Source organism: Leucoraja erinacea, unplaced genomic scaffold (assembly GCF_028641065.1).
Source record: "Leucoraja erinacea ecotype New England unplaced genomic scaffold, Leri_hhj_1 Leri_147S, whole genome shotgun sequence".
NCBI classification, from domain to species: Eukaryota; Metazoa; Chordata; class Chondrichthyes; order Rajiformes; family Rajidae; genus Leucoraja; species Leucoraja erinaceus.
This window is the reverse complement of record NW_026575759.1, coordinates 129,371-147,500: the sequence shown is the minus strand read 5'-3', so window position 1 is coordinate 147,500 and position 18,130 is coordinate 129,371. Positions and strand designations below refer to the sequence as shown.

General features: G+C 50.7%; 2 protein-coding genes across 2 annotated transcripts in view; both read left to right on the top strand.

Annotated features, from left to right (window-relative positions):
• Nucleotides 1–7,201, top strand: part of ppt2b (palmitoyl-protein thioesterase 2b) — a 25,890-nt gene extending 18,689 nt beyond the window's left edge. Inside the window, exons 5-8 of the mRNA XM_055665778.1 lie at nucleotides 456–539; nucleotides 1,460–1,542; nucleotides 2,403–2,459; nucleotides 5,950–7,201. Of these exons, the coding sequence (XP_055521753.1) occupies nucleotides 456–539; nucleotides 1,460–1,542; nucleotides 2,403–2,459; nucleotides 5,950–6,093 (368 nt within the window). The 3' untranslated portion in view covers nucleotides 6,094–7,201. The remainder of the gene's footprint in view (nucleotides 1–455; nucleotides 540–1,459; nucleotides 1,543–2,402; nucleotides 2,460–5,949) is intronic.
• Nucleotides 7,202–15,395: 8,194 nt separating this feature from the next.
• The window catches only part of LOC129715884 (butyrophilin-like protein 2), a 42,105-nt gene continuing 39,370 nt past the window's right edge, over nucleotides 15,396–18,130 (top strand). The window contains exon 1 of the mRNA XM_055665774.1: nucleotides 15,396–15,942. Within this exon, the coding sequence (XP_055521749.1) occupies nucleotides 15,888–15,942 (55 nt within the window). The 5' untranslated portion in view covers nucleotides 15,396–15,887. The remainder of the gene's footprint in view (nucleotides 15,943–18,130) is intronic.

Here is an 18,130-nt window from a genome sequence, read left to right as displayed (position 1 = left end):
TTACTGCACACTGAATGGACACTGGTTGAGCAATGTTTTTTTGTTTCCTCTGGTTTGTGAGTACTCAGGAAAATGACAATAAAGATATACAATACAATACCTGTATGTGTGAGAGTATGTGTGTGTGTGTGTGTGTCTGTGCGTCTGTGTGTGTGTGCGTCTGTGTGTGTGTGCGTCTGTGTGTGTGCGTCTGTGTGTGCTATGTCTGTGTGTGCGTCTGTGTCTGTGTGTGCGTCTGTGTGTGTGCGTCTGTGTGTGTGTGTGTGTGCGTCTGTGTGTGTGTGTGCGTCTGTGTGTGTGCGTCTGCGTCTGTGTGTGCGTCTGCGTCTGTGTGTGTGCGTCTGCGTCTGTGTTTTGTGTGTGTGCATCTGTGTCTGTGCGTGTGTGTGTGTTTCAGGTGTGCGTGTGTTCTATTTCTATACCTTTGCCCTGACCTTGATCTCCGCCTGTTACAGACCCGCACCATCACGACCTGTACCTCAGCTCCAACAACTACCTGGCCTTCCTCAACAACGAGAGGGACAATCCCAACGCCACAGGTAACGCAGAGAAGCAACTCCCCGCTTCCCCGTACACCGCATAGACACTGTCGTAGAGTGGTACAGCATAGAAACAGGCCCTTCGGCCCAACTTGCCCACACCGTGATACAGGTCCCAGCTACACAAGTCCCGCCTGCATGCGCTTGGTCCATATCCCTCCAAACCTATCATCCCCATGTACCTGTCCCGCCCAGTGAGAATAAGGGTTAACGACACTAGGGTCACCAACTCCCAAATAAGGGACAAAGGTTAAAAATACGGGACAAATTCCCCACGGCAAACCGTTGACTGACTGGGCCGTGTCTGGGTGAACGATGAGTTGGCCCCGGGTGCTGGACTGTACACAAAGCCCAGCCGGCGGGGCCAGTTGAGGAGTTTTGGCCCGGGGGCCACACGCACAGTCCGGGGCTGCACTCCGACCCGACAGTCCCCTCGACCCGAGTGTCAGCAGTCAAATACGGGACAAGGGCGGTCCTATAGCCCAAAATACGGGGTGTTGGCAACCCTAGTGGCATCTCACTGTTTCAGGAATAAATGGAGGGGGGAGGAGGGTGGGGGGGGGGGTAACAGTGGCTGGCTCTCCCCAGGGGAGGTCTAGGGCACAGTGGACCAACACCCCACTAGGTGGTGCAGCGGTAGAGTTGCTGCCTCACAGCGCCGGAGACCCGGGTTCCATCCTGACCCCGGGTGCTTGTCGGCGCGGAGTTTGCACGTGCACTCCGCCCCGTGGACCTGCGCGGGTTTTCTCCAGGTTCCCTGGTTTCCCCCCGCGCTTCGAAGGCGTCGGCTGGTTGGCTTCGGATATAAATTGTAAATTGTCCCAGAGTGTGTGTGTGTTGTAGGATCTCCGACCAATACCCCCCCACCCCCCCTCCCCCACCCCCTCCTCGTGACATCTCTTGTTCCACTCTTCACCAGAAATGGAAGAACAATTTCCTCAGGCTCCAACAACTGGTTCTCATCGGTGGGCCCGACGATGGTGTGATCACCCCCTGGCAGTCAGGTGGGAATTACACCCCTCTCTTTTCCCCCCCCCCCCCCTCTTCCCCCCCCCCCCCTCTCCCCCCCCCCCCCTCTTCCCCCCCCCCCCCCCCCCCCTCCCCTCTCTCCTCCCCCCCCCCCCCCCCCCCCTCCCCCCCCCCTCCCCCCCTCCTACACCCCGCCCCCCGCCCGGGCCCCCCCCCCCCTCTCCCCCCCCCCCCCCCCTCTCTCCCCCCCCCCCCCTCTCGCCCCCCCTCCCTTCCCCCCCCCTACACCCTTCCCCCCCCCCCTCTCTCTCCCCCCCCCCCCCCCCCCCCCCCCCCCCCCCCCTCTCCCCCCCCCCCCTCCCCCCCTCCCCCCCCCCTCCCCTCCCCCCCCCCTCTCCCCCCCCCCCCCCCTCTTCCCCCCCCCCCTCCCCCCCCCCCCCCCCCCCCCCCCCCCCCCTCCCCCCCCCCCCCCCCTCCCTCCCCCCCCCCCCCCTCCCTTCCCCCCCCCCCCCCCCCCCCCTCTCCCCCCCCCCCCTCTCTCCCCCCCCCTCTCTCCCCCCCCCCCCTCTTCCCCTCTCTCCCCCTCTCTCTCCCCCACCCCCCTCTCTCTCTCCCCCCCTCTCTCCCTCTCTCCTCTCTCTCCCCCCCCCCCTCTCCTCCCCTCCCTCTCTCTCCCCCCTCTCTCCCCCCCTCCTCTCTCTCCTCCCCCCCCCCCTCTCTCTCTCTTCTCCCTCTCTCCCCCCCCCTCTCCCCCCCCTCTCTCCCCCCCCTCCTCTCCCCCCCTCCTCCTCCTCTCTCTATAGCAGTGGTCACCCCCCCTCCCCCACCACTCTTCCCGGCCAATGTCTGCTCGCCATTTCCTGACTCTCTCTCTGTCTCTCCCTCTCCTTTTCCAGCCACTTTGGGTTTTACAACGAGATTGAGACGGTGTTGGAGATGAAGAAGCAACTGGTGAGTTTTCGTCCTCAGCGTTGGGGGGGGGGGGGGGGTGGGGGGGTTTGGGGAGTGAGGGGGGGGGGTGGGGTGAGGGGTTTGGGGAGTGAGGGGGGGGGTGGGGTGAGGGTTTGGGGTGAGGGGTGAGGGGTTTGGGGGGGCACTGGCTGGTGAAAGTGAAATCCTGGACGGTTCAGTTGCCTGATAATTGACGGGAAGAAATTTGGAATTCTCCTCTTTCCCTGGGACCAGCCAGCTCAGTCACAGTGGCACAGCGGTAGAGTTGCTGCCTTACAGCGAATGCAACGCCGGAGACCCGGGTTCGATCCCGTCTACGGGCGCTGTCTGTACGGAGTTTGTACCTTCTCCCCGTGACCTGCGTGGGTTTTCTCCAAGATCTTCGGTTTACTCCCACACTCCAAAGACGTACAGGTCCGCGCCGACCAGCGATCCCCGCACACTAACACTATCCTACACCCACTAGGGACAATGTTTACAGTTACACCAAGCCAATTAACCTACAAACCTGCATGTCTCAGGAGTGGTGGAGGAAACCGATGATCTCGGAGAAAACCCACATGGTCAAGGGGAGAACGTGCAAACTCCGTATGGACAGCACCCGTATTCCTATTCTGGAGAGAAGGAATGGGTGACGTTCGGGTCGAGACCAGTCTTCAGACTGATCTGCCTGAAGTAGGGACCCACCCGAAACATCACCTATCCATGTTCTTCACAGATGCTGCCTGACCCGCTGAGTTACTCCAGCACGCTGTGAAACGTCACCTATCCATGTTCTCCACAGATGCTGCCTGACCCGCTGAGTTACTCCAGCACCCTGTGAAACGTCACCTATCCATGTTCTCCACAGATGCTGCCTGACCCGCTGAGTTACTCCAGCACTCTGTGTCTATCATTGGTATAAACCAGCATCTGCAGTTCTTTGTGTTCAAGAAGGAACTGCAGATGCTGGAAGATCGAAGGTACACAAAATTGCTGGAGAAACTCAGCGGGTGCAGCAGCATCTATGGAGCGAAGGAAATAGGCAACGTTTCGGGCCGAAACCCTTCGTCTCTGGGTCTGAAACGTTGCCTAACCTCATTTAAGTTTCTCCTCAATTTTGGGTAATTTCTGTTAAATTGTTTCACCAGGAACAATACCAACCTCGTGAATTTCTGTTTTTTCCAGGCAAATGAAATACCTAACAATAATGTTTATCGCAGTGGAAAAAAACAGTTAAATTATCTCAAAATAGGCTTTTTTGGTGTTCTGGAGATGCTTACTGAGAGAATTAGCTTAGTTTAGTTTAGAGATATAGCGCGGAAACAGGCCCTTTGGCCCACTGGGTCCGTTCCGACCAGCGAGCCCCGCACACAAACACTATCCTACACCCCCCTCAACTTTGGAGTGTGGGAGGAAACTGAAGATCTCGGAGAACGTACAAACTCCGTACAGACAACACCCGTAGTCGGGATCGAACCCAGGTCTCTGGCACTGCATTCGCTGTAAGGCAGCAACTCTACCGCTGTATTGAATAGACGTACAGAGTCTCTTGCCTAGAGTAGGGGAATTGAGAAACAGAGGACATATAGGTTTAAGGTGAAGGGGTGAAAGATTTTATAGGAACCTGAGGGATGTCTTTTTTTGGTGGGTGTGTGGAACGAACTTACGGAGGAGGTAGTTGAGGCTGGGACTATCCCAACGTTTAAGAAATTATTAGACGGGTACATGGATAGGACCATGTTTGGAGGGACAAAAAGGCCAAACGCGGGCAGGTGGGTCTCGTGTAGATGGGACATGTTGGCCGGTATGGGCAAGTTGGGGTGAAGGGCCTGTTGCCACGCTGTATGACTTGGGGCTACGGGTAGAAGGTAGGAGAAAGAGGCTGAGAAAGGAAAATAGGTCAGCCCAATCGATTTTTGGGAATGTGAATGCCATGGTGGGTTGATATTTTTAAAGGGCGGAGAGGTAGAGTCGCTGCCTTACAGCAAATCCAGCGCCGGAGACCCGGGTTCAATCCCGACTACGTGTTCTGTCTGTACGGAGTTTGCACGTTCTCCCCGTGACCTGCGTGGGGTTTTCTCCGAGATCTTCGTGTTTCCTCCCACACTCCAAAGACGTACAGGTTTGTAGGTTAATTGGCTTGGTGTAAATGTAAACATTGTCCCTCGTGGGTGAAGGATGGTATTAGTGTGGCGGGGATCGCTGGTCGGGGCGGACCCGGTGGGCCGAAGGGCCTGTTTCCATGCTGCATCTCTAAACTCAACCTGTACAGCTTTCTGTACAGAGTTTGTACGTTCTCCATGTGATCACGTGGGTTTTCTCCAGGTGCTCCAGTATCCTCCCATACTCCAAAGACATACAGGTTTATGGGTTAAAAATAATTCATTGTGCCCAGCATGTTGGATAGTGTAACTGGTCGCTGGTTGGCACGGACTTGATGGGCCGAATGGCCTAATTCTCCCACTGTGTGTTATGGTTCTAACCGATGTTGCCACCAGAGGGGCGCTGCAATGGCAGCCTCGCCTACAGTCTGTCTGTCTTTTTCATCTTTCTGTTAATTGTTAGTTGTTTTAAAAGTTTGTGTTAATGTTCTCTGGTTTGTTTTATGTGATGGGGGGTGGGGGTTGGGGGAAACTTTTTTTCAATCTCTTACCTTGCCGGAGATGCGATCGTTTTCCAGATCGTATCTCCGGTCGCTCTGCGGCCCAACATCGTTGGAGCTGGAGGCCTCGCTCGGGACTAGAACCAGGGGCCACACACAGTTTAAGAATAAAGGGGTAAGCCATTTAGAACGGAGACGAGGAAACACTTTTTCTCACAGAGTGTGGTGAATCTGTGGAATTCTCTGCCTCGGAGGGCGGTGGAGACCGGTTCTCTGGAAACTTTCAAGAGAGGGCTAGACAGGGCTCTTAAAGATAGCGGAGTCAGGGGATATGGGGAGAAGGCAGGAACGGGGTACTGATTGTGGATGATCAGCCAGGATCACATTGAATGGCGGTGCTGGCTCGAAGGGCCGGATGGCCTCCTCCTGTACCTATTGTCTATTGACTGACTTTGAGCCCCACCACAGGGCCATGGACTTGCTATCGGAGCTTGTGACCCCTTGCCTTGGACCGAGATGGATTTCACCATCGAGGATCTCGCAGTCTCGGGTAGAGACCGATGTCGGGAAACTCCAAAAGCTGCACGCCGTTCGCATAGCCCTGACCCGCAGTAGATTGCCCGGTGTGGGGGAGCTGTGATTCCCCCTACCCTCCCCCGCCACCCCCTCCCCGATGCAGGTGCTAGATCCACTGGAGGACAAAGAAAGGAAGAGAATGAACTTTTTTTTTTGGCCTTCCATCACAGTGAGGAATGTGGAGGAGTCACTGTGGTGGATGTTTATGTTAAAATGTGTTTTGTGTGTTTAGTTGCTTTTTATTGGTATGGCAAATGAAATTCCTCGTATGTTGCAAAACATACTTGGATAATAAAGTATGATTATGATTGTTCCCTTCTTCCCGCCAAGATTTACCGCAAGGACACGTTTGGCCTGAAGACGATGGATGCCCGCAATGCTATCACCACCTTCACGATGACCAATGTACATCACACGGAGTGGCATTCCAACAAGACCGTGTTTGAGACGTGCATCGTCAAGTGGCTCACGTAGATACCACGGGCGGGAGAGAGGGATGGAGGGAGGTCCAAGGTTCCAGAGCAACCCCCAAACCAAACCAAACCAAACTCAACCCAACCCCCCAATGCACTGCCCCCTGCAGGTGGGAAGAGCGAACTGCAGGAGACATTCCCAGAAGACGGGGCCTCGACCCGAAACGTCACCTGTCCACGTTCTCCAGAGATGGGCGGCACGGTGGCACAGCAGTAGAGCTGCTTCTTTCTAGCTCCAGAGACCCGGGTTCGACCCTGACCTCGGGTGCTGTCTGCATGTGAAGTTTGCACGTTCTCCCCCGTGACCGCGTGCGTTCCTTCCGGATGCTCCGGTTTCCTCCCACATTCTAAAGACGTACAAATCTGTGGGTTAATTGGCTTCAGTAAATTGTTAGTTACAAGGAGTGCCCGGGGTCTGCACAGACTCAGTGGGCCGAAGGGCCTGTTTCCATGCTGAATCTCTAAGCTGAACTAGCAGGGAGCTAAACCTGACTTGTGCTGGAAAACAAAGGCACAAAGTGCTGACATAACTCAGCGGGTCAGGCAGTATCTCCGGAGAACATGGACAGGTGACGTTTCGGGTCGAGACCCTTCTTCGGAATGAATGTGTCGATGTGCAGGAAGGAACTGCAGATGCTGGTTTCAATGCAAAGATGGTCACAAAAAGCTGGAGTAACTCAGCGGGACTGGCAGCATCTCTGGAGAGAAGGAATGGGTGACGTTTTGGGGCGAGACCCTTCTCCGGACTCGAATGGGGGACGGAGGTCTGAAGAAGTTGTCTCGATCCGAAACGTCACCCATTCCTTCTCTCCAGTGATGCTGCCTGTCCTGCTGAGTTACTCCAGCTTTCAGCCTCCATCTTCGACTTGTGTTGATAATTGATCAGTCGCGGGTACTTTTCCACGCTCCACCCAAGTCACTCGCTAGTCGGTCCGATTAGCGGCGTTTGGTGAATACGCCTCCTGGCCATTCCTCCAAGACTGGTCCTCTCCCTCCCCAACCCATCTCTGCGATCTGCACCGTTAATGCAAACCTTCAGAATTTCTTCTTCCCTGTTCAACGCCTGGGCGGAAATCCTGGCGGGGGGTCGGGGGGGGGACCTGTAAACCCCCCCCCCCCCCCCAAGTTTTGAGAGGTGAGGGACAATCCCCTCCCCCATGTTTTGTGACCTGGGCGCTACAGCCAGTCCCAAGTCAACTCGCCTGCCCCTGGGACTGGCTGTAACGCCCAGGTCAGCTCGCCTGCCCTGAGACCAGCTGCAGTTCTCAAGTCGCGAAAACTAATTCGAAAAAAAAAATACTCCAGCGGGCCGGATGATTTGGGTTATGGGCCGGATCCAGCCCGTGGGCCATAGGTTGCTGACCCCTGACATCTTTGTCCCCCCCCCACATGTTTTAAAAGCAATTTCCGCCCACGGTTGATCGAATTTGGTTCGGTTCTGCTCTGACTTGAACCCCCCTCTTTTTCTAACACGGTGTTTAATAATTTCCAAGGGAACTTTTGAAGGGAAGAAAATATGTTTTCTATATCAAAGCTTTTAAAATCATATTCAAAGTAATAATTTTGGAGGAATGAGTGAGTTTTTAAGGATGAAATATTTGTGACTGTTGCCTTTTATATGGAGAAATAATAATAATATTAATATTGAAGCTGGGACAATTTTGGGTAGTAAATGTCAGGATATATACCTCAGGAATGAGAAGCAGTGGGATTTGGAGATGGGGGAGGAAATTGTGGAGTTGTCTCCGTCAGGAAGGGAGGCAGCGGGAATTGAACAGGAGTTGATTTCTCCCAGGCAAACCCATGGCAGTTACTTGGGGGGTGGATGATGGACCAGACGTTCCATTGCCGACCCCAGCCGTTACTGGAAATTCCAGAAGAAAATATCCGGGTCTATTTTTTTGGAAGAGAAAAAAAATAAGGTGGGAGTCGGTTAAGAAAGTTTCCCCTCTGCTTTGTATCGTTAGCAAGGAGTGAAATTCTCACGGATAATGGGATTTTTTTTTCTGCAGTCTTTCCTTCTAGTTTCTCTCCGATCTCTTGGAATTCTACCGGGTGGGATTCTGTCACATCTTTTGGTTTTCCCCCTTGGAATAATACTTTAGAGGCAGGGAACTTGCTCCGTTAATCCCTCGTCGGGCGTATCTACGTACCCCAAGGGCGTATCTTCGCCTCGACTACAAGGAACTGCAGATGCTGGTTTGCAACGAAAATAAAAAAAGACTCAAAGTGCTGGAGTAACACAAAGGGCCAGGCAGCATCTCTGGAGAACATGCATGGCCATCACTTCGGGTCGGGATAGCTACTTTCGACTTGAAACATCACCTATCCATGTTCTCCAGGTATGTTGCCTGACCCGCTGAGGTACTAAAGCATTTTGTCTTTTTTTCTGTTTGGTAAACTAGCATCCGCAGTTCCAAAATAGACACCCAGTGCCGGAGTAACTTAGCGGGTCAGGCACAGCATCTCTGGGGAACATGGATGTGTGACGATTCGGGTAGATAGCTTGTTTTGCCCTCAAAACATCACCGATCCATGTTCTCCAGAGATGCTGCCTGACCCGCTGAGTAACTCCAGCACTCTGTGTCAATAGACAATAGAACATACACTGCACTGTCTCAATAGCAAGGGTATCCTTCCTCAAATTAGGAGACCAAAACTGCACACATTACGTCAGAGGTGGTCTCACCAGGGCTCTGTACATCTGCAGAAGGACCTCTTTACTCCTCTACTCAAATCCTCTTGTTATGTTAGCTTTCTTCACTGCCTGCTGTACCTGCATGTTTACTTTCAGTGACCGGTGTACAAGGACACCAGGTCTCGTTCAACTCTCCTGTTTCCTCATCAGACACCATCGAGATAGTAATCTGCCTCCTTGTTCTTGCTGCCAAAGTGGATAACCTCACATTTATCCACATTATTAGACTACATCAGCCACGCATCTGCCCACTCACCCAACCTGTCCAAATCACACTGCCTACCTCTTGCCCAGCAACCCTGGGCATGTTCTTACCCAAGCTCTGGGTAGGCATTCTCATCTCTCTTCCCATTTCCTTCCAACACAAGGAGCAGAGACGGGCACGGTGGTGCAGCGGTAGAGTTGCTGCCTCACAGCACCAGGGACCCGGGTTCGATCCTGGCCACGGGTGCTGTCTGTACGGAGTTTGCACGTCCACCCTGTGATCTGTGTGGGTTTCCCCTGGGTGCTCCGGTTTGCTCCCGCACTCAATAGAGAATAGGTGTAGGAGAAGGCCATTCGGCCCTTCGAGCCAGCACCGCCATTCAATGTCATCATGGCTGATCATCCCCGTTCCTGCCTTCTCCCAATATCCCCTGACTCCGCTATCTTTAAGAGCCCTAAGTATCCAGAGAACTGGCCTCCACCACCCTCTGAGGCAGAGAATTCCACACTCATAACTCTCTGTGAGAAAAAGTGTTTCCTCACCTCCATTCTAAATGGCCGACCCCTTATTCTTAAACTGTGTGTGTGTGGCCCCTGGTTCTGGACTCCCCCAACACCGGGAACTCTGCACTCAGAAGATGTTCAAACTTGTAGGTTAATTGGCTTCCTCTAAATTGTCCCTAGTGTGTAGGATAGACCTAGTATACGGGTGATTATTGATCGGTGCAGACTCAGTGGGCTAAAGTGCCTGTTTCCATGCTGTATCTCTAAACTAATATTAACAGAGGGATTGCCTGCACTCAGAACTTAGTCAAATATTTTTGGATAATGAAACTGTACAAATAAGGGATGGTAAATAAAATATTGGGTATTTAATTTATTGAGTTTGAGTGTGACCTAAATCAGTATCAAAGCACGATGATCTCCCAATGTTATGGGAGGTTTGGTATAGCTGTGACCTATCTATTGACGATGACTTCATGACTTCCCCCAGACAGGGGATAAGTTGACTCCATTTGATGATGGGTTGTGTCTGGTGCTTGGACAAGACCAACTGGGGCCAGGTGGAAGAATGTATGGAGTGGGGTCACCATTATCTCCCGCAGAAGGGACAATATGCGGTGAGATATTGGAGTCTGGGCAGTCAGGTATTAAACAAAAATGATCATAATACAATCACATGTGACGATTGCCAAACAAGTCAGCTTGTGTGTCACCAGTTATCCTTTGTTTTCACTTTTTCGAGGATTGTTTTGTACATTATTTCAACGTTGCATCATGCTGTTATTGTCCAATAAAGTAATTTTAAAGGACAAGTGCGAGTCTGGTGCCTGTGAATCTTACTGAACGAGTTGGGTCTTTCTGCTGCAGCCACTGATGGTATGGTCAATGCAGGGCCGTGGAGTCATGAAACATAGAAAATAGGCGCGTGGAGCCATTCATCATAAACATAGAAACATAGAAATTAGGTGAGGAGTAGGCCATTCGGCCCTTCGAGCCTGCACCGCCATTCATATGATCATGGTGATCATCATCAGTATCCTGACCTGCCTTCTCTCCATACCCCCTGAGCCCCCATCTAATCTCTTAATATAGCCAATGAACTGGCCTCAACTGCTCTGTGGCAGAGAGTTCCAGAGATTCACCACTCTCTGTGTGAAAAAAGTTCTTCTCATCTCAGTTTTAAAGGATTTCCCCCTTATCCTTAAGCTGTGACCCCTTGTCCTGGACTTCCCTACATCGGGAGCATCTAGCCTGTCCAACCCCTTAATAATTTTGTAAGTTTCTATAAGATCCCCTCTCAATCTCCTAAATTCTAGAGAGTATCTCTCTGTGTGAACCTAGTCTCTGCCTCCCTACTCAAATCTAGTCCAGTCATCCCAGGAATCAGTTGGCCTCCCCACTGCCCTCCTCTGTATGCAGCAGGTGTGGTCTCACCAAGACCCTGTACAACTGCAGTAGAACCTCCCTGCTCCTATACTCAAATCCTTTTGCAATGAAAGCTAACATACCATTCGCTGCTGCACCTGCCTCGAGCCAGCACCGCCGTTCATTGTGATCATGGCTGATCGTCCCCAATCAATAACCCGTGCCTGCCTTCTCCCCATATCCCTTGACTCCACCAGCCCCTAGCGCTCTATCCAACTCTCTCCTAAATCCATCCAGTGATTTGGCCTCCACTGCCCTCTGTGGCAGGGAATTCCACAGATTCACAGCTCTCTGGGTGAAAATTTTTTTTTTTCTTACCTCAGTTTTAATGACCCCCCCCTTTATTCTAAGACTGTGGCCCCTGGTTCTGGACTCGCCCAACATTACCGATTCCCAAAACACCCGACTCAGACTCCGACTCCTTGATTTCTTGTGTATCCGACTCCAACAAGAATCCGTCACGTCCACCTCCTGTCTACTGACCACTAAAGGCCGCTTCACACTGGTGACATATCGACATAGCTAACTAAATATGACGTCGCTCAATATGCCGTACGTGTGTAATAAAATTACGAATATGAAATGAAACACAAAAATGACTCACAAATGCATTTACATATGATTAGCATATTGATCACTATTTCTCCAGTGACCTCTCACGGAACCCTCGTGTTCTGGGGAACCCCGGTTGAGAAACGCTGCTGTGGACGGCTGGATTGTAACCATATTCATTGTTCTTCATCTCTCTACATCATCGTCTGCCCCTCTCGTTTCCCTTATCCCTAACCGGTCTGAAGAAGGGACTCGACCCGAAACATCACCCATTCCTTCTCTCCAGAGATGCTGCCTGACCCACTGTGTTACTCCAGCATTTTGTGTCTATCTTCGGTCTAAACCAGCATCTGCAGTTCCTTCCAACTCTTTCTTTTGAATGGACAGCAAGCAAACTAATGCCCCTGTCCCACTTAGGAAACCTGAACGGAAACCTCTGGAGACTTTGAGCCCCACCCAAGGTTCCCGTGCGGTTCCCAGAGGTTTCTGTCAGTCTCCCTACCTGCTTCCACTACCTGCGACCACCTGCAACCTCCGGGAACCGCACGGAAACCATGTATGGGGCGCAAAGCCTCCAGAGGTTTCCGTTCAGGTTTCCTAAGTGGGACAGGGGCATAAAGCTTTTCACTGCAGCTCAGTACTTGTAGCAATAACACTTGGTAGGACTAGAGGGTGTGAGCTATAGGGAGAGGTTGAGTAGGCTGGGTCTCTATTCCATGGAGCGCAGGAGGATGAGGGGAGATCTTATAGAGAGGTGTACAAAATCATGAGAGGAATAGATCGGGTAGATGTACAGTCTTTTACCCAATGTTTAAGAAAGAACTGCAGATGCTGGAAAAGTCGGAGGTCGACAAAAATGCTGGAGAAACTCAGCGGGTGAGGCAGCATCTATGGAGCGAAGGAATAGGTGATGTTTCGGGTCGAGACCCTTCTTCAGACTGAACTAAGTGTGTCTACCTTCCAGTCTTTTACCCAGAGTTGGGGAATCGAGGACCAGAGGACATAGGTTCAAGGTGTAGGGGAAAAGATTGATTAGGAATCGGAGGGGTTAACTTTTTTCACACAGGTATGGGTGTGTGGAACAAGCTGCCAGAGGAGGTAGTTGAGGCTGGGACTATCCCATCATTTAAGAAACAGTTAGACATGGTACAGGTAACATGGACAGGGCAGGTTTGGAGAGATATGGACCAAACGCAGGCAGGTGGGACTAGTGTAGCTGGGACATTGTTGGCCGGTGTGGGCAAGTTGGAACGAAGAGCCTGTTTCCACACTGTATCACTCCATGACTCAATGAATAAACGAAACTAAAATCGTCCAACTCCTCGCTGCCCTCCACGCCCTGTCATTTCATCCCAAATTTTGGGAAAGGGTTTATTTGTACAGGAGTGAGTGGCTGCTGTTCCGATTTTTAACTTGGGCACGGGGAGGTGGCAACGACTCAACAGGCGAGTGAGACTCCTGGACATCTCTCAGGCGCTGGGACAAAGTGATCACTCCACCTGCTTTGCAACTTAGCGGAGACTCGGTGGAAGGTGGAAGGGAACATCCCGTTGTGCTGGCCTGGTCCACAGCACCCCCCCGGGTTGCGGGTGGGACCGAGGCCAGGCTTGGGTTCCCGGGGCCGGAGTGGCCAGTTTGCCCGCTCGGGAGAGGCTGGTGCGGACCAGGGATTGTCCAGGCAGCGGCCGGGAGAGTTGGTCGTTCACTGGGGGTCGCTATTGGGTGATTTCACGAAAGGTCACTGGAGCGTAGATCCGCACCCACGTGACCGAAAATCTGAAGTGGAGGACATGCTATACATCTGGTACATGTTAGTGAATGGGAAAACACGCACTTTCCCACCCGTTAAAAACATGGAAAACGGCCAGTTTTTGAGCTGCAATTTACTGTGCCAGTCGGGGTGACCGTGAGGCACAGCTACCTAGATTTACAGTCCAAAAAAAAGATAGAAACTAAGGTAAATTAAAGAGGGAGCTGAAGGTGCCAATCCAGCGGAAGTGAACAGTGGACATTTGACGTGGAGATTTAAAGGTCCAAAATATCGGGAATTATCGCGTTTGCTCGCTGCATTTCATCAAAAGTAAGGCATTATTGACTTTTTTTTATCTTTATTCATTTGTTATATGAGAAGTTTTAAAAGTGAAAAATTCCTCAGTAAAATTGCAAAATCGCCCATGGTTCTCAGGTGGGTTTTAACGTGCAAAATGAAAACGCTTCTGAAGCTACATTTACCATTTAAATAATGGTAAACTATCAATGCATTTTGAAATAAATTTTCCTCAGATGCAAGCTAAGGAATGGGATAATTGTCAGCTGCCAGTTGGACAAAATTAGGACATTTTATTATTTGCCAAAATATATTTCTCAATGTTTCTTGTTTAAAGCCTGCACATTAACCCAAACTACTTATTTATTTATTTATTTATCCTCCTATAACAGACAAGTAGTTTGGGTGAAAGGCTTTAAACAAGCATTGAGAAATATATTTTGGCAAATAATAAAATGTCCTAATTTTGTCCAACTGACAGCTGACAATTATCCCATTCCTTCGCTTGCATCTGAGGAAAATTTATTTCAAAATGCATTGATAGTTTACCATTATTTAAATGGTAAATGTAGCTTCAGAAGCGTTTTCATTTTGCATGTTAAAACCCAAAGACTTTATCCAAAGGCTGGCAGGAGAACAGGACTCGGTTGCGCTGAACAATCTCCGTGTGTTTAAGAGAAATCTAGAAAAAGCCCAAGGGCGAGAGAGGAGGAGGAAGGTTTTTGACTAGGGTGGGGTGAATTAAACCAGGCGCGCAGAGACTTGTAGCAGACACACTGTCTGTGTGGTTGGAGCCTGAGGCATGTCTATACAAACACTGTTTTGTCAAAACAAGGAACTGCAGATACTGTCTAACACACAAAAGAACACAGTGCTGGAGTAACATAGAAACATAGACAATAGGTGCAGGAGTAGGCCATTCGGCCCCTGGGGCCAGCACCACCATTCAATATGATCATGGCTGATCACCTAAAATCAGTAGCCCGTTCCTGCTTTTCCCCCATATTTAGAAGGATGGAAGGGGATCTTATTGAAACATATAAGATTGTTAAGGGTCTGAAGAAGGGTCTCGACCTGAAACGTCACCTGTTCCATCGCTCCATATGTGCTGCCTCACCCGCTAAGTTTCTCCAGCATTTTTGGCTTCTTTCGATTTTTCCAGCATAGAAACATAGAAATATAGAAACATAGAAAATAGGTGTAGGAGTAGGCCATTCGGCCCTTCGAGCCAGCACCGCCATTCAATATGATCATGGCTGATCATCCAATTCAGTATCCTGTACCTGCCTTCTCTCCATACCCCCTGATCCCTTTAGCCACAAGGGCCACATCTAACTCCCTCTTAAATATAGCCAATGAACTGTGGCCTCAACTACCTTCTGTGGCAGAGAATTCCACAGATTCACCACTCTCTGTGTGAAAAATGTTTTTCTCATCTCGGTCCTAAATGATTTCCCCCTTATCCTTAAACTGTGACCCCCTTGTCCTGGACTTCCCCAACATCGGGAATAATCTTCCTGCATCTAGCCTACCCTTAAGAATTGTGTGAGTTTCTATAAGATCCCCCCTTAATCTTCTAAATTCTAGCGAGTACAAACCAAGTCTATCCAGTCTTTCTTCATATGGAAGTCCTGACATCTCAGGAATCAGTCTGGTCAGTCAGTCTGGATCATCTGCAACCCTTTCTTAAACATTAAGGGATTGGTCACGCTAGAGGCAGTAAACATGTTCCCTATGTTGGGGGAGCCCAGAACCAGGGGCCACAGTTTAAGAATAAGGGATAAGGCATTTAGAACGGAGACGAGGAAACTTTTTCGCACAGAGAGTTGTGAGTCTGTGGAATTCTCTGCCTCAGTCCAGAACAAGAGGCCGGTTCTCTGGATACTTTCAAGAGAGAGCTAGATAGGGCTGTTAAAAATAGAGGAGTCGGGGATATGGGGAGAAGGCAGGAACGGGGTACTGATTGGGGATATTCAGCCATGATCATATTGAATGGCGGTGCTGGCTCGATGGGCCGAATGGCCTACTCCTGCACCTGTTGTATATTGTCTATATCCCTTGATTCTTTTAGCCTGAAGAACTAAATCGCTCGGGACAATTTACAGAGGGCCCAATTAACCGACAAACCCGCATGTTTTGGGGATGTGCCGGAATCCGGAGCACCCGGAGGAAACCCACGTGGTCCCAGGGAGAGGCTCTACACACGCATACACAGCACGTGACATCAGGATAAAAACCTTGTCTCTGGTGATGTGAGGTGGCGGCTTTACCAGCTGCGCGATTGTGCTTTTGTTTAAAAGATGCTTTAAACAATAAATACATATTCTCTTTACAGGTGAAACATTTTGATTATTTCTTTCCAGCGATGAAGGGAAGATGCTCCGTTCTTGTGCTTGTACTTGTTCAAGCAGTTATAATGGGTAAGCACGCCGATCCCCGCACATTAACACTGTCCTACAATCTGCAAACCTGTACAAACCGAAGATCTTGGAGAAAACCCACGCAGGTCACGGGGAGAACGTACAAACTCCGTACAGACAGCACCCATAGTCGGGATCGAACCCGGGTCTCCCGCTACAAGCAACGCTACCGATGTGCCACCGTGGCCATCCTAGCGGTACCGACTACAGCAGCGCAGTGGTGTTGCTGCATCACAGCGCCAGAGACCTGGGTTTGATCCCGGCCACGGCGGCTGTCTATACGCAGTTTGTACGTTCTCCCCAAGACCATGTGGGTTTTCTGCAGGTGCTCCAGTTTCCTAACACATTCCAAACAGGTGCAGGTGCAAACTCGGAATACACAGTTAGGATCGAACCCAGATCTCTGGCGCTCTAAGATCCACTGCGCCACCATGCCGCCCAAAATGCAGAAAAGAGGAACTGCAGGTGCTGGTTAATACATTAAAAAAAGGACACAGAGTGCTGGAGTAACTTAGCATGTCAGGCAGCATCTCTGGAGAACACTAAAAATGGAATTTGTTTAGTTTCGAACGGAATCATGCCCTTTGGCCCACACTCTAACACTATCCTATAGGGGGGTTGCACGAAAGGTCACTGGGTCAGAGGGCTCGACGGACGGAGCCGCTCAATCCATCTGGAGGACATCCGTCACTTCCGGTACATGTTATTAATGCAAGAAACGCGTACTTTCCTACCTGTTAAAAACCACCAAAATGGTGAATGTTTGCACTGAAAAAAATTGTGGGAGTCGGGGTAAGTGTGAGAGACATGTACCCAACTTCAGAATTCCTAAACGTGAAGCGAAATGAAGGTATAGAGAAGCGAGAACTGAAGGGACAACAGCAGCTAAAGTGCTTCGTAAACATTGGCTGTGCAGATATCGGAATTGAAAATATTGGGAATTATTGTGTTTGCTCACTGCATTTCATCAACAGTAAGGCATTATTTGTGTTTTTTCTTGATTCCTTTGGTATCTAAAAATTTTTTCTTCAGATGCGTTTTCATTTTGTATGTAAAAACCCACTTGGGAACCACAGGCGATTAAAAAAAATTACAGGCAAAATTATCACTTATGAAACTTTTTAGATGCCAAATGAATCGAGAAAAAACACCTTAGTTGATGAAATGCAGTGAGCAAAGGCCAATGTTCTCCAAGCACTCTGGCTGTTGCTGTCCCTTCAGCTCTCGTTTCTATCCACCGTCATTTCTCCTCACTTTTGGAAATGTGAAGTAGACTAAATGTCCTTCACGCTTATCCCGATTTCCGTAATTATTTATTTAAAAATGGACAATTTCAGCGGGCGGGCCCGCTAAACAATGGACATCCATTTCAGCAGGTTTTAACAGTACGGGCATGGGTCTGACCCGACTGCCGTGAAACAAGATCAAGGTAAGTGTCCTACCTGCAGTTCGAATCGCGTTACTGCAGCCATACATTGGAGTAGCGTAGACCCAGACACAACACGGGTACATTTTACATAAACATCCATCACTAGCTGTGTGGAAGGCCAAAAAAAAAACCTCTGCACTCTCCCTACCCCCCCCGATGTCACCAGCCCCCGGCTTGCGATGGCGATTTACAATTGAGCCACCAAGCCAACTGTCGCAAAGTCCCGCGACCATTCCACGGGGCAGGAGCTCTTCAACCCGCAGCACGGGCGGTGGAATTCGAGCCCCGAGACCAGGGAGCGGGCTCCTCGCCGCTGTCCGCAGACCCGCAGCAGGGCCTCCGACTCAGCAGCAGCAGCAGCAGCGGCAAACCAACACGATCGTGAGGATGGGAGTTTCCCCCCCCCCCCCACCCCACCCCCACCCCCCCCCACACACACACCCCAACATACAAACTCCGTGCAAGCCAACTGTACGGATGTTGGAGTAGTCCGGAGCTCCCGGGGAAAACCAACACGATCGTGAGGAGGAGTTACAAACTCCGTGCAGGCAACACCCATAGTTAGGATCGAACTCTGGGTTGCTGGCACTGTGAAGCAGCAAATTTACCGCTGCGCCACTGTGCCCGCTCCTAAGTACTGGGCATGGTTATTACGGAAGATAGACACAACATGCTGGAGTAACTCAGCGGGACAGGCAGCATCTCTGGAGAGAAGGTACGAAGGTAAGCTAGCCAAGAATATAAAGGAGGGTAGTAACA